The sequence below is a fragment of the Homalodisca vitripennis genome, chromosome 8, assembly GCF_021130785.1.
Source record: "Homalodisca vitripennis isolate AUS2020 chromosome 8, UT_GWSS_2.1, whole genome shotgun sequence".
Classification (NCBI taxonomy): Eukaryota; Metazoa; Arthropoda; class Insecta; order Hemiptera; family Cicadellidae; genus Homalodisca; species Homalodisca vitripennis.
In genome coordinates, this window is record NC_060214.1 from 15,312,134 (window position 1) to 15,339,195 (window position 27,062).

Sequence of the window (27,062 nt, forward strand, 5' to 3'; positions counted from 1 at the left end):
AAAAGCCTTAAAAAATATTAATGATTTCCATTTTTTTAAACACTCATAATTCAATTGTAATATTAACTGAAAAATATTTATTAAAAATAATAGAAAACATCATCCAGTTCACATTAATTATATCGCAACTTAAAGTAAAACCATGTAATAGACCAAAAATGTTACAGCACCGTACAAAACAGTAGTTTTATGATAATGTAAGTAACCCACAGAGGATGACCTCAAGTGTATAAACATAAAAGCGAATCACCTATAGATGGCAGTTGGGCGTAAAATGGTATTTAATTATTTACTACTTAAAAACATTTTCTAAAATGCATAATTATTTATAAACATAAAAAAAATTCACTTTGGTAGTTAATACTTCAAGTAAAAATCGCTATTTATAAAAATACTTTTCCTATTATTAACTTTCTTTCAGTATGTGCATGACTATCAGACTTTTGTCCAAAATAATTTATTTACGTTTACGATAAAAATACTTGTTTTAGTTAATTCCGAACTCATGTACGATAAAAGCAAGTAGTTTGAGTAATGTCTGCAAGATGTAATGACACCAACTGGACAGCTGTTTCTAGACATTTCACACATAATAGAACGCTAAGTAACACAATATAACAGCTGATACAATAAAAATAAAACCGCTGATAATATGAAAACATATAGACAGGTATGGTGGTTGTCTGCAAAATTCAAGTTGCATGGCATATCTGGGACGTGGAAGTTAAAGGGTTAATTATGTAATAGAGAAGTGGCTACAGAAAGAACAACAAAACCATGTTTCAGAGATCTGTAAATTGGGTAATGCTGATCAGCTGTCGTCCACGAATTGATGTAGCAGGCACTCGTGGATAATACTCGAAAATAAATATAGGAAATATTAACACCAAGCAAAATATTATTTACACAACGAAAATTTGTAAAATATACTCCGTCTCCAACTGTAAAAGTACAGCAATAAAAATAGGGCACGTAAGAATTTCAAATTCATTGAACATACAATACGTTACCTGGTATGAAGAGGCAGACTGTGCAGTTTGACGTTCTGTAAGCCACGATGTGGAACGTTCCGGGGGAAGGTTTCACGTGACTTAGGAACAGTTTAGGAACTTTTCCAACATTGTTGCTGTTGCTATGAACATTTTCTGGACCCGTTAAAAACCTTGAACAGTACAAATGTTCCGTTATTTTCTACCATCTTTACCATAATAGTTATGGGTCTTGGTCTCTTCTCTTTTTAAAGGTTTAGAGCTGAATTTGTTGCACTTAATTATAACAGAATTATTTTACTGATGCTGTTTATCAATTACCACTAAATAATACAGGTATATATGAGCTTTTTGTTATTTAACACGTTGACTGTGGCAGACACATTAATGCATACTGGATAGTTAACCCTTCTACTGGCCAGGGAGTCATTTTGAGTTATTCTTAGTTCACTTTGTAATGGTAAGCAATTCATATTAACTTGCTTTATCATTTCCGCTTCTATTACATATTTAACCATCAACACCAACAAATATGATATTTACGTGTTCGCAATAAAGTAAACTACCCAAATAGGTATTGAAATTTCCAACAAACCTATCATTTTACTTAAGCAACTTATGCAGTAATTGCATAGATAATGCCTGCAAAGTTGTGAAAAGGATAGGATAACTATCTGTATTGCCTAGTGTCATACCAAAAAGAATATTTATTTTGTATTGTACATCAATAAAAAGCTTAGATTCTAACATCATTTGAAAAAATTATTGGACTTGCAAAGCAATTTACCAACATGAATATAATAAAACTTTCTATTTTTGAAATTGTTTTAAGACTTAAGAAATTTGCATTTATCTAATATAAAATAAATCTGGGATTACTATCAAAAAAACATGTGTTGAGTTTTTATGTAAAGCATTATTTTATATTGACCTATCAATAAAAAAACTACATTTTTGGTCAAATTACTACTTTTTTATATGTTAGTATAGTACCATCTCATAAAATTTGGTGATAAATAAATACTGGATCTTTAGACTATTTTTTGTTCAAAAATAATTTGAGTACACGCTCAGAGAACTCTACATTTGTGGTTTTGCACAAAAATTGCTCAGCAACCACCAGTTTTGCAAAGTAATTTTGAATGTGTGCTAAAAAAACCAAATCAAGTATCATAAGGATACCTATTTTCTAATACTAAACAGTTTCTTACGTTAAACAATTAATATTTACGTTATTTTATACAACGTGTTAATAATAAAGTTATTACAGTAAGAATTAAACAAGAAATTCTGGTCGAAAACAATGTAGGTTGCTCGTATTATACAGAAAGTAATATTTTAAAACCAAGAGTTTTCCGCCAATACTGTCACGGGTGTTTACCACTCACAAACATATGTTTTACGTTTGCCAGTCACCGGTAAGAATTGACGTTGTTACTGTGCATACCAACAAGCACAAGTACTGGACAACCCACTGCATAAACATGCCCAAACCTCAATAAAAACTTGCTCTCGTTCATTATCAACAAAACAAAAGCTGATTCAAATTACTTCTACAGTACGTCTTAACCCTTTTAGGCCATGCAAAAAGATTATGTACTGGTACCCCTTCACTCCTTTGGACCATGTAAATAGATAATGTACTGGTACGTCACTACTCATTTAGGCTATGCAAATAGATGATGTACCAGTACGTCTTCACTCATTTAGACCATGTAAATAATAAATGAGGTACTGGTATATCACTACTCATTTAGACCAAGCAAATAGATGATATACCAGTACGTCCTCACTCTTTTAAGCCATGTAAATAGATGATGTACTGGTATGTCACTACTCTTTTAGACCATGTAAATACATATGTACTGGTATGTCACTACTACTTTAGACCATGTAAATACATATGTACTGGTATGTCACTACTCCTTTAGACCATGTAAATACATATGTACTTAGAACGGTGTTTGATATTTATTGAGGAGAGAATGTTTACTAAACAAGGATATTGTGCCTTGCTCTCCACCTCCCTAGGTAACTGTAATCTGTTACCTTGTGTAGCAGAGTTGCTGGAATCTGCAACTCCTCAGCTACTTATCAGAAAATCAAGTTTAAATTTATATACATTTGAGGTTTAAGTTCAGTCTCATTAAATTTTGAAAAAGGGGCACTCCAGAAAGAAGGAGTATGTAAAAGCGAGTCGAACGCTCGTACCGCCCAGTGAATTGTGATTATCATCAATGACATGACATCACTTCTTTTCACTATAATGTTGTCTTGTAGTGGTCTTCGGACCTATCTACGACTGAAGAGACTAAACAAAGTCGAAACAACAGAAGCACACCTCCATCCTGAAAGACGGAATGGTTGTAATTTATTGACGCAGGCTCAATCAATTTAGAACATGCAAGCCACGCCGGAACGGATTCGGACACACACGAAACGTAACGTGCGCCGACATCAATACTCGGAGAGGTTGATGTTTTGGTTTTGAATTCTAAATGTAATTAAAACAATTGGCAAAGGGTTTATCCCTTTCAACCTTATAAAATGATAACCTGTAATGGCGTCAATAATTCCCCATCACTATTACGCGCAACCGGGTTAAAGACGTGGGGCACGCTGATTTTAATCGCAGCTATCAACCAGTAAAAGCCATTTTGGCTATGGGAACCCACACGATCGCCGGATAAGCAGATGCTGACACGAATTGTGAAATAGAGCCTAAACGTGCAACTGTTTGATGGTACAAACGATCTTGAACGTCTGATTGAGAAGACGACCTCATATCACCGAGGATTTAAGAACTACACACCCTACCGCAACACCTTATACCAATACAAATTTTGAGTGTTACACTAGTTAGGTGCAAGTATTCAACACTTCACTTCTATATTTAAAATTCTAAATTTTGAAGGTTTGTGGAAAGAAGCAAAGTGCTATGAATTTGGGGTTTACATCAGGTAAGAACGCCCTAGTGGCGGATCGTTTCATCCAATGTAAATGTGTGTTGCCTTGAGCAACACCAAGAAGTACCATCTGTTTCGGTCTCAGAGCTAAAAAGCTCGTACCTCATCAGGTGTACACTTTAGTACACGACAGATTTAATAATTAAAGGTTAACTTCAGATGAAGAGATTCTGAAGTATAAAATTTCGAAAACGAATTAAAATCAATTGAAACTTAATTCGGTCAAACTTGTAATTTTGAAATTTTGGAACAAACTGATTTCTGAGTTCACGGGGGCACACCCGAGTCTGTATTTAGAACGGTGTTTGATATTTATTGAGGAGAGAATGTTTACTAAACAAGGATATTGTGCCTTGCTCTCCACCTCCCTAGGTAACTGTAATCTGTTACCTTGTGTAGCAGAGTTGCTGGAATCTGCAACTCCTCAGCTACTTATCAGAAAATCAAGTTTAAATTTATATACATTTGAGGTTTAAGTTCAGTCTCATTAAATTTTGAAAAAGGGCACTCCAGAAAGAAGGAGTATGTAAAAGCGAGTCGAACGCTCGTACCGCCCAGTGAATTGTGATTATCATCAATGACATGACATCACTTCTTTTCACTATAATGTTGTCTTGTAGTGGTCTTCGGACCTATCTACGACTGAAGAGACTAAACAAAGTCGAAACAACAGAAGCACACCTCCATCCTGAAAGACGGAATGGTTGTAATTTATTGACGCAGGCTCAATCAATTTAGAACATGCAAGCCACGCCGGAACGGATTCGGACACACACGAAACGTAACGTGCGCCGACATCAATACTCGGAGAGGTTGATGTTTTGGTTTTGAATTCTAAATGTAATTAAAACAATTGGCAAAGGGTTTATCCCTTTCAACCTTATAAAATGATAACCTGTAATGGCGTCAATAATTCCCCATCACTATTACGCGCAACCGGGTTAAAGACGTGGGGCACGCTGATTTTAATCGCAGCTATCAACCAGTAAAAGCCATTTTGGCTATGGGAACCCACACGATCGCCGGATAAGCAGATGCTGACACGAATTGTGAAATAGAGCCTAAACGTGCAACTGTTTGATGGTACAAACGATCTTGAACGTCTGATTGAGAAGACGACCTCATATCACCGAGGATTTAAGAACTACACACCCTACCGCAACACCTTATACCAATACAAATTTTGAGTGTTACACTAGTTAGGTGCAAGTATTCAACACTTCACTTCTATATTTAAAATTCTAAATTTTGAAGGTGAACTTAAACCTCAAATGTATATAAATTTAAACTTGATTTTCTGATAAGTAGCTGAGGAGTTGCAGATTCCAGCAACTCTGCTACACAAGGTAACATATGTACTGGTATTTCACTACTCATTTAGACCATGTAAATACATATGTACTGGTATGTCACTACTCCTTTAGACCATGTAAATACATATGTACTGGTATTTCACTACTCATTTAGACCATGTAAATACATTATGTACTGGTATGTCACTACTCCTTTAGACCATGTAAATACATATGTACTGGTATTTCACTACTCATTAAGACCATGTAAATACATTATGTACTGATATTTCACTACTCATTTAGACCATGTAAATACATATGTACTAGTATGTCACTACTCATTTAGGCCATGTAAATACATTATGTACTGGTATGTCACTACTACTTTCCTGCCAAAACTCAATACTCTTCAAAGCGTTAAATGTACAGTAACAATGAAAATGTAATACTTGAGACATTTACTGCTAAATACAAATCCATAATCACCACAGAATGAAACATGCTATTAATTAGGTCAAAAGTAAAACCAGCACCAAAAAGAACCCACCTTAAGAATTTTGTAGGTGGTTAAAATTTAATTAAATAAATTTTATAATTATGATAAAAATGTCTAGTACAGGGGAATTCTTCCTCATGATAGTGTACCGTATATGCAAATAGTTACAATAATACATTGTTAAAAAAAAAAAAAAATGGAAAATTGAACCAAATATTTTTATATGTAATATGCTTAGTTTAATAAAAAAAAAAATAAATAAAACCTAAGATTGGTATAATGTTAAAATAAGGCATCCCTGAAATAGCTTGAATTGGACAAGTTCAGTTCTGTACATTTAAAACAATAGTACTCCATTGTAAGAAACTGAATTTTTTGATTGGTTCAGAGGTCTAAAACTTGCTAACCAATAGGAAACCTAGTTGGTTACTTGTCTTGTAATGTTAGAACAAAACTACTGGAGAGCTCTGCTCATTATCTTGTGTAGTTTAGCCTTGTAGGCACATAGTTAGTAGTCCGGATTGAAAGAAGACCCCAGTTTACGGGTATGTACATTTTATAAGAACTTTGAACCAATCAACAAATTGTTTTAATTTAAATAAAAATTCATACATATCTTTATTGTGTAAATAAAATTTAAATATCAATAAAATTTCACTAAAATGTTTTAAATAACTAAGAAGTAAATTGTTTTAACAAAGTAATAAAATCTAAACTACATTACAATTCTAATCAGATTTGTAATTTGTTTCTTATTAGGGTTTTCGGTGAACCGGACAAGAAACCAAATAAAAGGTGTAAGTGATTTAGTTTAATTATTAAGAAGAAGTATTTTATTTTTGTTGGATACAACTATTCAAGCTATATTCAGGAATATAAAATGGTTTAACTATTGAAAATTTATAATGAAATGTGCTCTTACTAAAATTATATTAAGAAATGCAAAAATGTACAAAACATCAAATTAATTGTCAATTGAAGATTGCAACAAGATAAATAAAAAAATTGTTAACATTACAAGACTACAATTTCATTTGGCAGAACACAAACTCCATTTAAATATCATTATTTATGATACAAACCAAATAATCTGGTTATAATTATTTGTCATGGAGTATCTCCACCAGAGGATACAGTGCATAACTAATAATATACATATTTATTAGAGCAACCATGTTACAAATAAATTGCGCCAATCTGCTAGTAAAAAAATTTATTAAGTAAATTATATAAAAAAGAACATGGAGTTGTGTATCTGCAAAGTAAAGTGTAAAAGTTTGGAAAAGTGAACAGTTTAATTAGTTTCATTGATTACAGTACTTGTAAAGTTTTAAAATGGCACTCAAAGTTGATCTTCTCACCAAAGAAGAACTAGTTTATGAATTAATGTTAAGGAATGTAAATACAGATAAGACAGATAAAGTAACAGATTTGAGAAAAAGGCTAAGAAGTGTGATAAAATTAAATGTCCAGCCGAACTTTTTAAACCTACAAAATAAACTTAAAATTGCTGAGGAATTTGAAATAATAAAAGTGAAAGTATCAAGCATTGAGAGTTCAGTGGAAGAAATATTAATAAGTAAATCAACTATTGACATTGTTAGGTTCGAACAAAAATTAAATCATTTACAAATTAGAATAAAAAATTTGCTAAAATTTAAATTGGATAGTACTAAAGAGGAAGAGTTACATAAATATATGGAAAAACTAGGTTTAGCTGAAACAAAATTTAAAACCCTCGAAGTTGACAGTAAGCTAAAAGAAGATATAGTTAGAAGGTTAAGTGAGACAAATATGGAGGAAGAAGACTTAAGTGATGTGTTTGAAAATAAACTAACTTTCAGCGCAAGTAAAAGTAGTGATAAAACCCCAATAGCTGGCTTAACTTATAGAAAAGAGGGAGAGTGTGGTAATGATGAAGTTACTAATACATCAATATTTTCAAAACTTCCTAACCCGGTTGAGAAACACTTAAAAAACTTTAAAATTACGAATGGTTTAAATATTAGTGAATTACTTGAGTTCATAAAAAACTTATTAAAATTAAAGAACGAAACACATTTATTGGATACAGAAGTTATAGAACTGTGCTTGGGTTATGTGACCGGACCTCTACTTTCCAAAATAATGGAGTGTAAATCGGACAAAAAAGACATTCAGGAGTTACATAGTGAATTGTTACATTATTTTGTACCACTGGGCTTAAAAGAAAATTTAAAAAGGGAACTGGTAACTAGACAACAAAAACCAGGGGAACCCCTTTCTGTGTATATAACTGAGGTTAGGGAAAACTCAAATATTTTAAATTGCAACTACAGTGAGGAAGAACTAGTGGAAATTATTAAGCTTGGAATAAATCAGGACGATAGAGCTAGGTTAGTATTCATGAAGAATCCAAAAACTTTTGAGGACCTTGATAGGTTATGTATACAAGCTCAAAATGTGGCATATGCAGATCACCAAAGAAGAAATGTGAATGTTAAAAACTTTAATGTTAAGCCAAAATTTGTCAGTAATATTCAGGAAGTTAAGAAATGCTTTAATTGTAATCGTGTAGGTCATATTGCAAAAAATTGTTACAGACCTAGAAATAATCTAAGAAATTTTGAACAAAAAAAACTTGAATCAAGGGAGAGGTTTTACAACCCCTCGGGAAGCCTCTCCCAAATAAACAGTAAACTTGTAAATAGTAAATGGATGTATAACAGTAATAAATTTAGTACTTTGAAAAACAGTATGTATAAAAAGCGAGGTTATGTACATTTATTTATAGATAAAGCCAGAGATGAAAGAAAACAATTTAAAAAGCAAATGTATAAAGTAAAAAGGAAGTTAAACAATGAAAATAGTAAAAAACTGGTTTAAGTATCAAAATAAAAGTTGTACTTTACCTAGTGTAGAAGTTGAATTTAGTAAAAATTTAAAAGAAAATGTCCTTATTGACACAGGGAGTAGCATTAATTTAATTAACGAGACCATGCTAAATATGTTAGTTAAGGAAAAACTTGTAAAAAAGGTGTATCCTTCTGACAGGGAATGTTTAACTGCTACAAATGATAAAATTGAGCTTATTGGTAGTTGCATTGTTAAAATTAAAATTAGAAAGTTTAGTTGGTATGTTATATTTATGATTGGGAAAAATGTTGCTTGGAATATGATATTAGGAGCAAACTTTATGAGAGATGTTGGATTAGTTATAGATTTGAACAACGATGAATGTTATTTTAAATTTAATAAAAGTGTAAATATTGGCCTTGTTAACAACATTAATGTTATGAGTAATAATGTAAATGAAAATATCCAGATTGGTTGTTTTAAGGCTAGAAATGAAATTTGTAAGCTAGTCAATGCCTACCCTAATGTATTTACCGCTGAAATAGGGGAAGCAATAGACTTTGAGTATGAAATCAAACTTAAAGATAAAGAGCCTGTAAACATTAGACCTTACCCATTAAGCCCTCCAAAAATGAAAATTATGAAGGAAATCATAGATGACTTATTAAGACAAAATATTATTAGACCTAGTTTATCGAGCTACTCTAGTCCTACCTTTTTAGTTGGTAAACCAAACAGTGATAAATTTCGCATGGTCATAAATTACTCTAAGTTGAACTCAAAGCTCGAAAAGGTTAACTATCCTATTGGTGATTTACATCAAAGTTATCATTACTTGGAAGGAGCTTGTTATTTTACAGTTTTGGATCTATGTAATTCCTTTTATCAAATAAAGATTAAAGAAAATTGTAAACACTTAACAGCTTTCTCTACTCCATTTTCGAGCTACGAGTGGAATAGGGTACCTTACGGCCTGCATTGTGGTTCTGGCTTATTAAGCTCATATCTTGATAGAGTCCTTCATGGTATAAAATTTCAGTATTGTATGAATTTTGTAGATGACCTAATAGTATTTTCTAAAAGTTTGGAAGAGCACATTATTCATTTAAAAGAAGTCATTAAAAGATTAAGTGATCACAATCTAACAGTCAATCCCAGTAAAGTGAAGTTTGCCTATAAGGAAGTGAGCTTTTTAGGCCATAAAATAAGTAAAAATCAAATAAAAATAGACCCTGAAAGAACAGTTGCAATTAGAGAATTTGAACCTCCAAAGAATGTTAAACAAGTCAGTCGATTTATAGGAATGGTATCATATTTTTCTAAATACATAAAAGATTATGCTAAAATAGCTAGTCCATTAAATGAACTCAGAAAAAAGAAAGTAAAATTTAATTGGACAGTTGAGTGTAATGACAGTTTTGTGAAGCTAAAATCATGTATAAGTAACCCCCCAGTGCTCAGGATAGCTGATTTTAATAAACCATTTATACTTATGTGTGACGCAAGCGAGATTGGTTTAGGAAGTACCTTACTTCAGGAATTTAATGGAGATAGGTTACCAATAGCTTACTATTCAAAGAAATTCACAGACGCAGAGAAATGTATGTCAGTATATGAGAAGGAAGCACTCTCTGTCATTTTAAGTATGGAAAAGTTTCATTCTTACCTAGAAATTCAGCCTTTTTTATTAATTACTGACAACAGCGCACTTTCTTGGGTATTAGGTCATTTTAGAAAGCTTGGTAGGTTAGGTAGGTGGGTAGAAAGAATATTAAGCTTGCCATTTAGAGTACAGCATGTGAAAGGAAGTGACAACAAGGTGGCTGATTGTTTATCAAGGATGCATGAAATTGTTCTAGATGAAGCTAATAATAAGAATAAAATTAGTACAGATAATAGTAATAAGAAAAATAAGCAATACAAGAAACATAGATGTGTAAATAAGAAGGTAGTTAAAGATGACAAAATTGATGTTATTCAATTAAATGTTATAAAAGATTTCCCATTAGCGTTCACTAAAATTGTACAACACCAGAAAAATGATGTAGAAATTCAAAATATTGTTAAAAGTATAGAGAGAAAAGAAAATAGTGATAAGTTTTATTTAAATAAAGGTGTACTTATGTTTAGAATAAGTGATAGAAATAAGGGTAAAATTTATTTGCCAAAAATGTTGATTGAAATGATTTTTAATTATTATCACTCAAGTGTTCTTGGAGGTCATCCAGGTATAAAAAGAACCATTGCAAAAGTCACAGAACATTTTTACAGGCCAAACTTAGTTAATGAAATTAAGAATAAAATTAAGAACTGTGCTTTATGTAAAATGTCTAAGCCTGCTCAACGTATATACGAGGGCCAATTAATCGCTACTCATGCCAAACAAGCCTTGGAAAGAATATATATTGATATATTTGGTAGCTTAGTTAGAACTAAAGATGGTTATAATAATATTTTAATTGTGGTTGATGATATGACAAGATACTGTTGGTTAATACCTTTAAGAAATTGTAAGAGTATATCTGTCATAAGAAAATTAGAGGAAATTGTTTTTAATAATTTTTCAACTTGTCAAGTACTTGTGTCAGATAATGGCAGTTGTTTTAAAAGTGAAGAGTTTAAGCAGTTTTGTTTTAAGTATGGTATTGAACATCATAAGTTAGTTCCTTACAAACCATCAGGGAATAGATCTGAGAGATACCTTAGAAATTTAAAAAGCATGTTACAAGCATTTTATCATGATAAGCAAGATATGTGGAACAAAGATTTAAATTATTTACAAATGAGTTTGAACACAGCTTTAAATGAAAGTATAAATAGTACTCCATTTAAGCTTATGTTTAATCATAGTCCTAACCATGCTTTAAGTAATTTATGGCGAATAAATGACCTGATAGACAATAAGGTAACACCTCAAGAAATTAGTATAAAAATTAAAAATGCAATAAAGAATGTAAAGAAATCTGTAGAACACAATAGAGGAAGAGTGAGATATTCAGAGGAAAAAGTCAAACACCCATTTAAATTAGGATCAAAGGTATTTTTAAAAACTCATTTTCTCAGTAATAAAGCGAATAAGTTTCAAAATAAGCTTGGTTTAAGGTACACTGGCATTTACTCTGTGATATATTTCTTAAATCCTGTTGTTGTACTTATTCAAAAAATTGGTGAACCACATATTGTGAAAAGAGCACATATTAGTCAGTTAAAACCAGCATAGAATATTGTAGAATTGCTGAATTTAGTTAAGTGTTAACTTAAATAGTTAAGTTGTAAAATATACTGCATAAAATAATTATTGTAAATACAAGGCATTAAACAGTTGTAAATGTAAATACTTGAAGTTAATAGAATTCATAATACTGAATTTAATATGTTAAAGTGTATTAAATATGTTTGACTCACTGGATGTAAAATAAATTCAAAATTTGGAAATCTACACTTGAAAGCTTTCCTTGTAACCGAAAAACTAACACTGACGAGACAAAACAACATGCGCCGCGACTACACACTGAACTTTTACGTAATTTAAATCACGGTATCACGAAACAAACTTTTTGATACGACTACTTCCACGGAACGCACTCGACTGAACTGAAAGCTTTCAGGATATTTTCTAGTTTTGATAAGGTTTTAACTTGCTTAAAAATAAATCCAGTAATTCAAACAAAATGTACATAATAGACTAAGATAAAAGTACACTTACAAAACGATAAGAAATTCATTAGAAAGACATCATTGCAGGAAATCATTAGAATGATAATGATGTAATGACATTGTAATGCCATTAGGTTATTTTATAATGATGATAACAGACTATCTATAAACATCATTGAAATAACGTGCAATAGATAAGGTTGACAGTGATTAATGACTCTATTTAAGTTGTAGTGAATGTGCTGTGGAGCTGAGTTGTATCTGCAGTTCAAACCTCTGTTGCTGCACGGCGGCGGTTCCGGTAGTGGCACGGACATTGTTGTCATTGTTGACTGTTGTCGCGCGCCCTGGCCCGGCCCGCACCTCAGCCGCATGTGGCTGGTTCCTACTCTCACTAGCCCCTAACATTACTGGTACCGGGCCCGTACCTCAGTGTCATGGGACAGGTAGAAGGAATGATGAATTGAACTTTTAATGATTTAATAAAATAAAGTTTTAGTTTATATATCTTCAAATAGATTAAGATATAAAGGGATTATTTACTTTAAGAATTAAGCCTGAAGATAGGAATTAGTTGAATTTTGAGTTTTTATGTGTAAAACAAATATGTATTTGAAAAATGACATGTTGGCAAGTTTGAATATTTTGGAAAATTTTCCTTTTTTTTGAGGGAGAGATTTTGTACCGTATATGCAAATAGTTACAATAATACATTGTTAAAAAAAAAAAAAAATGGAAAATTGAACCAAATATTTTTATATGTAATATGCTTAGTTTAATAAAAAAAAAAATAAATAAAACCTAAGATTGGTATAATGTTAAAATAAGGCATCCCTGAAATAGCTTGAATTGGACAAGTTCAGTTCTGTACATTTAAAACAATAGTACTCCATTGTAAGAAACTGAATTTTTTGATTGGTTCAGAGGTCTAAAACTTGCTAACCAATAGGAAACCTAGTTGGTTACTTGTCTTGTAATGTTAGAACAAAACTACTGGAGAGCTCTGCTCATTATCTTGTGTAGTTTAGCCTTGTAGGCACATAGTTAGTAGTCCGGATTGAAAGAAGACCCCAGTTTACGGGTATGTACATTTTATAAGAACTTTGAACCAATCAACAAATTGTTTTAATTTAAATAAAAATTCATACATATCTTTATTGTGTAAATAAAATTTAAATATCAATAAAATTTCACTAAAATGTTTTAAATAACTAAGAAGTAAATTGTTTTAACAAAGTAATAAAATCTAAACTACATTACAATTCTAATCAGATTTGTAATTTGTTTCTTATTAGGGTTTTCGGTGAACCGGACAAGAAACCAAATAAAAGGTGTAAGTGATTTAGTTTAATTATTAAGAAGAAGTATTTTATTTTTGTTGGATACAACTATTCAAGCTATATTCAGGAATATAAAATGGTTTAACTATTGAAAATTTATAATGAAATGTGCTCTTACTAAAATTATATTAAGAAATGCAAAAATGTACAAAACATCAAATTAATTGTCAATTGAAGATTGCAACAAGATAAATAAAAAAATTGTTAACATTACAAGACTACAATTTCATTTGGCAGAACACAAACTCCATTTAAATATCATTATTTATGATACAAACCAAATAATCTGGTTATAATTATTTGTCATGGAGTATCTCCACCAGAGGATACAGTGCATAACTAATAATATACATATTTATTAGAGCAACCATGTTACAATAGACCTCACAGAGCCATGAAAGGATAATTTGATGTCGGGTGGACAAATGTATCTAATTTATACTTAATTCTTATTATAATAAAATGAATGTGGTGCTGTTTGAGTACATGATGAATATGATAGAACACAGATTACCAACTGAAGATAGTATGTGATACATGAAAGAAGACTATGAAAAAGAGTACGAAGACCAAGGGATAAACAGAAATGAAGATAAGGGCAATACTATAAGGATTGAAAACCGCGACAGAAAGTAGGCGGCAGAAAAACTTGGCTATCAGGACCTACACTACCTTATGGTACATACTGTACGAACAGATATTGCTCACATTGAGAGCTGCCGTTTATTCAGTTTTTGTATTGTTGGCTATTCGCTGAGAACTTCAATGTGGGCCATGTCTTGTCACAGTAAATCTGCTCTAAACCAGTTTATTATTCGATTTAAATAATTTTAGTGTCATTATAGATTTGTGAAAAACCTCTCTAAAAACTGTTATTTTTGCAATTCTTGAGAAAAAAATGCTAGTTTTTCAAGATATTCAAAGTTTAAAAGTTTTAATGGTCGCCATTTTGAAAACACTAAAGATAATTTCATGATATTATTTTCAGTAACTGGCCTTGTTATTATAAACATTTCAGCCAAATTTGATATAATTTAATTTATTACTTTTTAAAATATTAATTTTTGAATAAAAAAAAACACATACAAACAGATAGACAGATGGGAAACTAAGCATCAAAGACCCATGTTCATATGGTGAAATATGTTTTATGTTGACCTGAGCAATAACGTGGTATACCTTTGTCCAGAGAGCTATGAGACACTCTGTATATGTTTCAAAACCAAAGTAATTTTGATGTTTGAAATCACTCTTACAATACAAGAAACAAACAAAGCCTTGTAGTTAATACATTCTGACTATCTTTAACTCAAAAATACTCTTTTTAACTTTGGTCTAAAGTTACTTAATTTTCTTCCTCAGTCCATAACAAATCAGAATAGTTTTAAATTATTTAAAATTGATTTAAAGAACCACTTAGCCGGAAGAGCTTTCTAGTACATTCTACAAGTGATACAGCAGGTGTGTCGTAAATTTAGTTTCTTAAGAGAGAGCAGTTATTTATTTCTACTGTTATTTTTTTCTTGCTGTTTTCTAAACGTTTTATGTTATACACGTTATTTGAAGTAAATATAACAGTTTTTTGTTACTATTTATTGTTAATTTAATTATTAGCTGATATGTATTGATGTGCACAAAAAACTTAATGTTGAACTGTGTAAATAAAGACTCAAGTCAATTCGTTATACATTTAAAAACTAGATTCATAAGCACAGTTGCCAAGATTAGCCGGTTTAGGCAATAAGCTATAGTCACCATCAAAGGAAGTAAGGCATTACCAATACCTATGACTTCATTGGAAGTTGGTATTCTAATGTTAATTCTCATTTTTCTCCCACACGACCTTTAATTTTTGTCTTTAAGCTACTAAACATCACCCCCTTCTCCCATTGTGCATCAGCACGTAACTGCAGCCCAGATACTTTTGGGTTAAAGCACGAACGAAAACATAACAGGTCGAAGGTTATTGTTGCTTTGCCTGGTTCACTGGCTGTGTTGTATTTTATTCATAACATATCAAGTTCGTTACAGAGAAGTATATTGTGGAAATAGAGCAACATGTACACCCTGTACAATGCCAGCTCCAAGAAAGAGAACTCTTTATTCATGAACATTGAGAACAGAATATTTGTCACATCATAGAATAGTAAAAAGTCCAAATTGGTTACATTACAAGAGAAGAAAATTTAAACAAGAGAGCAAAAATTAAAGATCAAGGATGCAATATAATTCTTCTATGGTGTAGATTGACTTCTTCACCAGCCAGTCATGTAGTTGTCTTTTCATTGTCTTCGGGTTGCAACTTTTAAGGTCCTCGGGAAGTTTGTTGAAAAGCAAGGAATACTACAATATTACTATGTATTAATAAAGTACGTATTAGAAAATACATATTATTTATAAAATATATATTACTGTATAGTAATAAAATAAAAGACAAAATGTCGGGTTGAAATTAAGTTGATAATGACTTAGAAACAAAATGGATGAACATTCCATACGTCTGCTTAAAAAATGCTCAACACGCTGAAATTCGGCGCAAACCAAGAACCAACAAATTTTGCTAATGTAGCCATTTCGAATCTAGCAAAATAGAATTGAGTTTTTTCAGTACATTTAGTATTGTCCTAAAAGTAGAGGAGAGAGAGTTGCTATAAAGATGAATTGGGGATGATAGAGAAGGTGCAAAATAGATAGAATGATACTAAAACCTGTTGCAAGAAAATGAATACACACAACACAAAATAACTATTCTGTAATTTTTAATTACACTTTGACAGAATGCATTCAATTTAAAGCCTATTTACAGTGATTTTATGAAGTGATAAAGAATAAATAAGCCCATCCCTTTCATTATGACGGAAAGGTTTACACCACTTTTTAAATTAATTTAATATCAATTTATAATCCTACATTAATATTGGTGTAACAAATATTTTGGTCTTACAAACAAATATAATTTTCTACCCATTTCTATTTTCTCCCTTTCTTCACATAAAATATAATTCGATCAAAATATAGCTTTGTTAATATATTAAGAGTTTATTATAAAAATTTTTAATCTAAAATGTTTAAAACACTTTTTAGTTTAACACACTAAAACCCAACAATTAAACGGGTAAAAAATGTTAAATTAACGTCAGCTAACTTTTAGGGTCTGTATTCAGACCCTTAAAGCGTGACTTTCAGTCATTTTATCTAGCTGTCTGAAAACGATATAGCTCCTATTAATATGTCTGGTGGTTGGTTTTTAAGTTTTTAAAGCAAGAAAAAATATTATCTGATAAAACAATACATTAATTCATATTTTCAACCTTTTCAATACCCCATTTCAATGTCCCCCAAAATTAGTGCAGCTGACAATCACTTTCTTTCTCAGATAAAAATTCCTCTAATTTTTATAAAAACCATTTTGTGTGCTCATACCATGTAAATTGGCTCTCAGTTCAAGGACGTAACCAGCAAGAGAGTCCAAGGGGTCCAGCTCCCCCCCCAAATTTTCAATTACTTTTTTAGTAAACGATTATTATTATAGAAATAATTCAGTATAACTGACATGTACTGCTGAAAGATCCTTCTCAACAAAGAAATGGGTCAAGAAATTTTTAAGGAACGAAATGGAGCCTTTCTCTGTCCACTACGGGAAAATGTCAGTTATCTGGATCCCCCAAAATTTTTTCCTTGCTACGTTCTTGTAACAGCTTCTAAACAATGACCGTAAATTAAAGGAACCACAGGTCAAAGAAGTTTAGGACCCTTGATTTAACACAATATAGCCTCACCAATCATACTTTAACCTGGCATCATCAATTAGCCGATAATTTCAGAATTAGTTCAGATATACAATAACAATAACATATAAATTAATCCAGCAAATATCTACCAAAATAGTACTGATATATACCTTTTAATTCATGAATAAATTCTCAATACATGTTTAACTGTTTCTTTACAGTGTATTGAAGGTTATTTACCACAACACTAATATTTCAAAAACACCAGTTAGGAAAACACATACGATAGATGAACACTGAAAAAACAAAGATGACAAATACAGTAGAACGTCGGTTATCCGAACTAATTGGGACCTGAGGGTGTTCGGATAATCAAATGTTCGGATAATCAAACATAGTTTTAATAATGCCATTTGAGGCGCTTACTGATAGGTAAATTATTGATTAAGCATGTGGAAATTAAAAAAAACAACATATTTACGTATACATAATACTTTTATTATATTAATCAACTCTTTAATGTAATTTTGTACTGAAGTTAATATAATATTCACACATTTTATAAAGAGTAATGTCAAATTAAAAAAAAAAATAGAAACATAAAAATATAATAAAGTAAAATTTTTAATCAGTTTAATGAATATTTTAAGGGCATCCCTGAACAATTGGCCATTAATTTTAATAATCTGAATTACTCTTTTAAGGGTAAAAGAATTGAAAGCAGCATGTTTCTTCACCCAACCTCTGAAAAAGAGATTCTTAAAATAATAAAGAACTTGAAGAATAGTTTTGCAGTTGGTTGGGACTGCATAAGTACTGATTTATTAAAGAATATTTCAGATGTTATAGCAGGACCTTTATCATCTGTAATTAATACAAGTTTTGAAACAGGAATTTTCCCAGACAGTTTAAAAATTTCTAAAATTGTGCCTATTTTTAAAAACAAGGGAAACTGCTCAGAAATTATTAACTATAGACCAGTTGCACTTCTGCCTGTTATTTCTAAAGTTTTTGAGAAAGCTATTTGTAATAGGTTAATTGATTTTTTAGAAGCTAAGAGCATACTTTTTGTAAATCAGCATGGATTCATGAGGGGGAAATCCACTTTGTCAGCCATAATCAAATTTCTTAATGAAATAATGGAAGGAATGATAAATGGTGATTTTATTTGTGGTGTGTTTCTGGATTTGCAAAAAGCTTTTGACTGTGTAAATATAAATATTTTGCTTGATAAATTAGAAAACTACGGAATAAGAGGGACACCTCATGATTTACTGAAATCTTACTTGGTCTGTCGGAAACAGTTTGTCACCATAAAAAATGATCAGGGTGAAGTCACATCTAAAAGATCAGACATTAAGTGGGGTGTGCCTCAGGGTTCCGTTCTTGGTCCATTGCTATTTTTAATATATATTAATGACATTGGAAATGTAAGTAATCCTAACCAGACAATTTTATATGCAGATGACACATCTATACTATATAAACACAAAAATTTGGAGGATTTAGAAATCATAGCAAATATACAAATTAATAATATAGTGCAATACTTTAATGAAAACTTTTTAACAGTAAATGCAAATAAATCAACAGCTCTCAATTTTACTTCAAATAAAAAATCTTCTTTTGAAATTCAAATAGCAGTTGACAATTTAGTAATACCAAAGTTTGATTCTACAAAATTTCTCGGATTGATTATCGACAAAAATTTAAATTGGAATGACCATATAACTACTCTTTGTTTAAAGTTATCTAAAGCAATATTTATGATGAGAAAACTGTCTGAATTTTGCAACGAAAAAGCTCTTAAAATGGTATATTATGCATTTTTTTACTCTCAGTTAGTTTATGGTATTGAAATATGGGGAAATACATTTAAGAAGAACATTAATAAAATTTTATTAATACAAAAAAAAGCAGTACGTTATATTTCTGGTATTGGCTATAAGGATTCATGTAAACAAAAATTTCAAGAACTTCATATTATGACAGTCCCTTGTTTAATTGTGTATAAACTTTTGCTTTATATGGCTACGTCAAACAAGCTAACATATAAAAACATTCACCAATATAACACAAGGGGTGCAAACAATATTGTAACCAAAAAACTGATTTCCAAACAATATTCATTAGCAACATTATCTCTTGGACCAAAATTATGGAACACACTGCCAAATGGGTTAAGATCACTGCCATTTAGTACTTTCAAAAGACAAATTGGATTTTTCCTTTTGGAACACCCACTTTATGAAGTGGATGAGTTTTTTGGGATTAGTTATAAATTAGATAATTGTTGTTGATTTTGGGAAATTCTTTTATCTGTATTGTAATTAGTTTTAAATAATTAATTGATTTGTTTTAATTGATATATTTATTTAATATATCACTTCTTTTAAAGATCTGGACGAACTGGAGGATTACATTGCTTTTAAAACTGAAATGTACAATATTGTGTTTTTCAATGTGACAATGTATGTAATCTTTACCGGTAATAAATGAGTATCATTGAGTATCATTGAGTATCATTAATAATGTAATGTATTGCATTGGAATTACTTTGTAAAATAGTCTTTTATTGTCTTTTGCTTTAAACTTGAGGACCGTTTTTTAGCTGCTAAGTCCCTAAGCCTCTTTAGCAGTAAAAGCTGAGTTGGGCAGCTCTCCTCTTGCTTTTCAAGCCAAGACATCGCAGTATTAAATGCCGAAAAAGCTTCTTCATGACTTGGACGATTCTTGGTGCTTTCTGCAGTATCTGTGTCTTCATCGCTGTCATGCTGGGTGGTATCTTCAGCCAGCACCAGAGAAACAATTTCCTCATCATTAAGGATCTGGAAGCCTGGGTCATTGTCCATTGTTAGCCAATCTTCAGTATCTTGTATGTCACATTCTGAAAATCCGGGAATTTCTCCATACAACTCCAAAAATTCATCAACATCTTCCTGGTCTGTAACTTTAGGCTCTATGTTTTCACGAGTCTTTTCTAAAATTTTGTTCCAAGCATTTTGTAAGTTGCTTTCTTTCATGGTGCTCCAAGAGTCTGCTATCATGTAAGAACAATCTTTGACATTGAGTTTTTTGGCAAATTGCACAACACTTTCTTCATTGGCATCAGCAAGTAACAAGCGACGAAGAACTTGCTTTTTGTACATCCTTTTAAGCTTTTCTATAACGCCCTGGTCCATGGGCTGAAGTAACGCTGTCACGTTAGGTGGTAAATAGGTCACTTTAAAGTCCTCGTCGATTGAGTTCAATATTTCAACATCCGGGTGGGTTGGGGCATTGTCTATAACGAGAAGTACTTTCCCCAGCTTATTGTTATCTTTTTTGTACTTTTTGACATCAGGGATAAATTCATTAGTAAACCAGTCTAAAAAATTTCACAATTCATCCACGCATTCTTTTGTGATTTGTAGGTAAGAGGTAAACAAGTCACATTTTTAAAATACCTAGGCTTTTTAGATTTGCTTATCATTAGGAGAGGCAATGCATGCGTACCAGTAGCGTTTGCTGCAACCATGATTGTTACACGCTCCTTGCTAACCTTAAATCCTGGCGCCGCCTTTTCTCGTTTTGATGCCAATGATTTACGCGGCAGTGCCTTCCAATTAAGGCCTGTTTCATCAGCATTGTATACCAAATCCAATGAATATCCTTCATCTTTTAACAGTTTGGAAAATGTCTCTTTATATTTTTCTGCAGCTGCAGAATCTCCAGATAATATTTCACCTTGTATGTCAAGCTCACGTATACCATGGCGTGATTTAAAATTCTTCAACCACCCTGTACTAGCCTTGAAATCGGCTGACCCACCAAGTTTTTATTGATTTGGATGGCTTTTTCACAAAGCAAAGGGCCTGATATTGGTTCCCCCTTTGTTCGCCTTTGAATGAACCATAGATACATCGCCTCTTCTAATTTTTCATCTTGAGGTCTTTTCATCGATTTCCTTTTTCTAGATCCATCTTCGCTGTCCAGTTTGGAGGCAAATTTAAGGATTTCAGATTTTTTACTTTTTATCTGTGATATTGTTGCCTTGCCAACGTTAAATTGTTTTGCTAAAGATGTCCCTGTTTCACCTTTTTCTAGTTTTTCAATGATTTTTAATTTTGATTCAATAGATAAAACATTTCTGCTTCTTTTATTAGGTTTACTAGAGGTCGCCATGTCAAATTATAAACATCCTACGGCCTACAATATTACAACTAATCTAACCTTAAAACAACAATAATGTACAGAATAAAAGAAAAAAACTAACTTACTGGATGTTCTTGAAACTACTGTACAGTCCAATACTATTAACTTCACAAATTATAAACTAAACTGTACTGTACTTTCCAAACAAACTTAACTTCACAAATTATAAACTAAACTGTAATGTACTTTCAGCGCTGCACTATGCGAGTGAATGATTGACAAGAAAGCGACTGCTGTGAGTGCCGTCTAACGTCTGCTACGTCGCACGGAGGCGCCGACTACCAAGGTCAAACTGACGACTGTTTATTACGCGGTGACGTTTGGTCTAGTTCAGGTTACACGCAACCTTTTTTTCGTGTTCGGATAATTGACGTTTCGGATAATTGACGTTCGGATAACCGACGTTCTACTGTAGGTAAATTTGTTGGTTAAGAACTGTACTAAATGAAAATTGCCACACCTGATCACCTGACCACAACCTGAAGGAAGTCATGACCACATACAGTACCTGCCATAGCTGCTCAATGTAGGGACACTCCAATTGGGGATTGCATCGGATTCCGAGGTCTTTGGCAGCAGAGTGTTGACTAGATATTGGAACACTGTACTGAAATGAGAATTGCCACACTTGATCACTTGACAACTTGAAGGAAGCAAGATCACACACAGTACCTGCTATATAGTTGCTCAGTAAAGGGATGCTCCCATTGGGGATGGCTTCAATCTATAAGAAATTTGGCAGCGGAGATCAATCTACATAATGTGAAAGAAGACATGATCACATACAGTACCTGCCATAGCTGCTTAGTGTGGAGACTCCTATTGGGGCCGCTTCCATCTCCGAGAATTTTAGCAGCAAAGATTAGTCTAGATAATGTGAAGGAAGGCATGATCACGTACAGTACCTGCCATAGCTGATCAGTGTGGAGACTCCTATTGGGGCCGCTTCCATCTCCGAGAATTTTAGCAGCAAAGATTAGTCTAGATAATGTGAAGGAAGGCATGATCACATACAGTACCTGCCATAGCTGCTTAGTGTGGAGACACTCCTATTGGGGCCGCTTCCATCTCCGAGAACTTTAGCAGCAGAGATTAGTCTATATAATGTGAAGTAAGGCATGATCACATACAGCACCTGCCATAGCTGCTTAGTGTGGAGACACTCCTATTGGGGATGGCTTCAATGTCCGAGAATTTTGGCAAAAATGATTAGTCTAGATAGTGGAACAATGTACTGAAATAAGAATGTCAATATTTCATCACGTGACTACAAGTAGAATGAAGGGATATGAACAAAGATATAAGGTACCTGCCATAGCTGCTTAGTGTAGGGACACTCCCATTTGGTATCGCTTCAGTCTCCGAGAACTTTGGTAGCAGAGTGTAGACAAGGTAGTGGAACACCACCTGCATGTCTTCAGGCTCCAACCCACTCCTAGAACAATTATCTTATTAGAACATTTGTGCAATTCATGAACCTGTGCTAAACAACTTATGCCATTCTATAACATGAGGATAAGTACTGCAAAATGATACTGGAGTAGCTTGCACCAAAACAGTCCGATAACATTTGAGGCAGCGTTGCCATATCGCTGCTAACCACTAGCTGTTCCCGCTATGATGTTATGGCCAGTACGGTTATTCTATTTACAATGTTGTCTACAAAACAATCATATGCATATTTATTTATAGTAACAACTGACGATGTTTGTTTAAAGCAACAAATAATCAGATTGTCAGTAATTTTTCATACACATAAAACTGGCAACAGTATTTCACGCAGGGTGCTTGAGAGGATTCAGACACACCATCCAACGACGGTCTATTCTGGTGCAGACTGCTATAATCTTGTGACTCACATTAAGTTTTCCAGTTCAAATCACGTCAAACATTATAAATTAAATTCAACCTCTTTGTGGACAGCTATATTTACTCAACAGATGTTAAACGATTTTTTTTAGTCCATGAGCTCCCGGAATTTAGAAGTGCCCAATTTCTGGTAGCTTTTGGCCTCTGGTAAGGTTTTAGTTTAAAAAATTGTTTGGCTTCTTAACTTTGACAGCTCCTGGGCTCTATCGGCTCCACACCAGAAAGTGTTCCTTCGATCAGAGTACGAATTTAATTAACAGACATTTTAAGTTGGAGTCGCTAAATACAATTCTATTGATTATATCTTTCCAATTAACGTATTGCTATGTTAAATAAACAAAATATGCTTACGAATTAAAATTATGTCATCTTATTAAAGAAGTCTTTAACTTTGTCAACTTTCTATTGACATCTGACTAAAATCAAAAGTCTTCAAAAGTTTATTGATAATCTTCTTAAATTAATTAAGATGTAGAATTTTCACTTGGCCAGGTAGTTTATTATACATTTTAAAATTCACTATTCTGAGTTATTTTATATTTACGGTGTACTATTTTGAGTAAATTTGAACTTCTTGTTTGGAGCCAATGAACTGAGTTTTTTATATAAATGTAAATTTTCTTTGTTGTGTATCAAATTTTTGAAAACAAACAATGAAGAGACTATCATGTGACATGTATATTTAGCAAAATTGGACAGCAAGGGTTTTTAAACAATACTCAGCAAGTAACAAGTATGGTTTTTATTTTGATTAAAATATTTTACTTAAATTTTAAGACTGTCCCTATAATTAATACTCTATTAAATGTGCAGTAATTTGTAACGGAACGTCTTCAGTAACACTGTATTATGTTCTTCAAATAATGTTTTATTCAAGCACAATTTCCAAGAATTCAGTAGATCAACTTCATCTTAGTTCACGTGAACAAGTAAAGTTAATGTTAAGGATTTTTTTCTAAGTTAAAACTCGTTTTATTAACAAATGAACCAAATACAACAAAAATGGCACTTCTTATTTTATTGTCAGTAAAATAATGAACTCACCAGATAAGCCTGTCATTGTAGAGAAACGCAGTGAACTCCACAACAGGGAACGAAGCCTCTAGTAAGTTCACAAAACACTGAATGTGCAGGAATGTTTGTTTGTCTAGTGGCAAGAACTGGACGCCTTGAAAGATGTCCATTATATCACAGTGCTGCAGTTTTATGGTGGGTAAGTGCTGTAACAAAACGTTTACAGTCTAAGAGTTTCAGTCTAAGAGCCTAGAACCTATTTCCACTTTATACGCAAGCACAGAACCTGGGTTTTTCTTGAAATCTCTAGCAATTTTTTTCTAAGAAAGAAATTTATAGTCAGCCACGCTAATTTTGATAGAGGTTGAAATGGAACAGCATCAAAAGGGTTAAAAACATGAAATGGTCAATTTTCTTCTCAGATTATATTTTCCTTAGCTTGAAACACTTAACCCTTCGCACGCCACTAATAAATCCATTAACTTTCCTATAACGTCAAGACAAGTAAAAAATTTTGTTTCTTTAAGTTCAAAGCTAATTTTTATTATAACTAAATTATAAAAGGTAAAAGCAAACAACTATAAAACAGGGCATTTACTTTAAAATTAGAGTATTTATTGATACAAATTTTAAAAAAAACTATTTACGAGGGTCGTCCATAAAGTAACCGCCGTTTGGGCGTGGCACGATAAGTAGTGGGGGTAGCGCCGCCATTCTCACATCGGTGTGCGCAGCCGTTCAGTACGCTTCTAGCTGTGCAAGGGAGAGCATCGTGCGATCACGTGTTCTTTTGGTACAACGTAAAAACATGAGCGCCGTGATAGAAAATCCCGCCACGTGTGAAGTGCGTGGTGTAATAAGATTTCTGTGGTCGAAAAGTTACACAGCAGCTGAAATTCATCGTGAATTGAGTGCGGTGTATGGCCCAAACATTATGAGCGAAGGTGTAGTCCGTGAACGCAATGGGGTCATACCGCTTCGCCAAGCAAGCCGAAGAAAGCTCGCCAATCTTTTTCAGCGAGAAAATTGATGGCTACAGTTTTTTGGGATGCTAAGGGCATCTTGCTCGTTGAATTTATGGAGCGTGGTACGACCATTACAACTGCAGCTTACTGTGAAACCTTAAAACGGCTACGACGAGCGATTCAAAACAAGCGTCGTGGTCTTCTGACATCTGGTGTTGTGTTTGTCCATGACAACGCCCGCCCTCATACAGCTCAAAGAACGACAGAACTTTTGAAAAAGTTAAAATGGGACGTTTTGACCACCCCCTCTACAGCCCGGATTTGGCTCCCGGTGATTTCCATCTTTTCCCGTACATGAAGCGGTGGCTTGCATCTCAGAGGTTTGCGAGTGATGAAGAGCTTCAAAACGCTGTAACATGTTGGCTACGTTCTCAGGCGGCAGATTTTTTTAAAGACGGAATTTAAAAAACTGTTAAAAGATATGATAAGTACTTGAATTTGTATGGTGAATATGTAGAAAAGTAGAGAAAAGCTGCAGTTTTAACATTTATATAATAAAATTTTTGTATCTCAACTAGTTTATTTCTTATTTCAAAACGGAAGTTACTTTGTGGACGACCCTCGTACAAAACTTTTTATTTCATATAAATGTAATTTTAATTTTAAAATGTTACTAAACTAAAAAGTTTACTTACATTTTACTACAAAACAAGATAAATATTTCAAACTAATCATAACACCATAACCACATGAAGCAGAATAATAACAAAATACCTGTAAGTAGTAACTCGTGACAACCGAGAAAGCAGTAATACACGCAACGGATATGTTTGGTTATGGCTCTGTAGGAGACGCAGAAGTGACGAGCAGACGGTCGGAGTTAGGCAAAGGGCGCTCCCGTCCCCCTGCCGCTGAGTGAAGGCCGTTTATAAATACTTCCTAGGAAACTGCGATAAGCATGGAGCGTACACAAGGCATTTTGAAGGCTTTTTGCGAACTACAAAACTCTCCAAGTGAATTATCTATAATATCGGATATAACCGTATTTGGCGTTTTGGTCAGTCTGCCATTCAAATATATCCACTTTTTAACCTTTTTGATTCTCATTTCAACCTCCACCAAATCTAGTACGGCTGATGATCAATGTCTTTCATGGGAAACTTCTTCTCTATTGATTTCAAGATGAATCAAGTTGTGTGCTTATACAACTCAGCTCCTGGACTATTTTGTATGGGTATACACTTAAAATATAACAATAATACAATCAATGCCAATTTCAAAGAGAGTTTTACAACATTACAATAACGATTCATAGTAGCATCTTGAGGAGAGATGGATCATTAAGATTGTGCAATAATATCATAATTAGTGAAGAATAGGGAGTTGTGTGATGATTATCCTGCTGATACACAAATAGTGCAAACATTTCACCTTCACATTTTAACAAAAGCTTTGAAATTCAACACAATGGCATTAGAAGAATGAAGAGAACTAAATAATTTCTCTTTTTTAGTCTATAATTCCATTTCCAGGCTGACTGTAACCATAAACTTGAATGATAAGAAACAACTAAAGTTCATTTATGTTTTCTTTAGTTATCTTTTCACTATTTCTGCTGAGTCTTTCGAACTCTCTTACATATTTTAGCAAAATATGTCAAAAGGAACTACTGGAAGGAACAGAAAAATGAAGAGGAAAGAAGAGATATGAC

General features: G+C 32.7%; 1 protein-coding gene across 2 annotated transcripts in view; it reads right to left on the reverse strand.

Annotated features, from left to right (window-relative positions):
- Nucleotides 1-972: 972 nt before the first annotated feature.
- The window catches only part of LOC124367347 (vacuolar fusion protein CCZ1 homolog), a 42,789-nt gene continuing 16,699 nt past the window's right edge, over nucleotides 973-27,062 (reverse strand). The window contains exons 5-8 of one of the 2 annotated variants that reach the window (XM_046824092.1): nucleotides 24,417-24,592; nucleotides 22,813-22,938; nucleotides 22,012-22,110; nucleotides 973-1,162 (exon numbers count right to left, since the gene is read on the reverse strand). In XM_046824092.1, the coding sequence (XP_046680048.1) occupies nucleotides 988-1,162; nucleotides 22,012-22,110; nucleotides 22,813-22,938; nucleotides 24,417-24,592 (576 nt within the window). In that variant the 3' untranslated portion in view covers nucleotides 973-987. The remainder of the gene's footprint in view (nucleotides 1,163-22,011; nucleotides 22,111-22,812; nucleotides 22,939-24,416; nucleotides 24,593-27,062) is intronic. The other variant, XM_046824093.1, reaches the window with a different exon arrangement.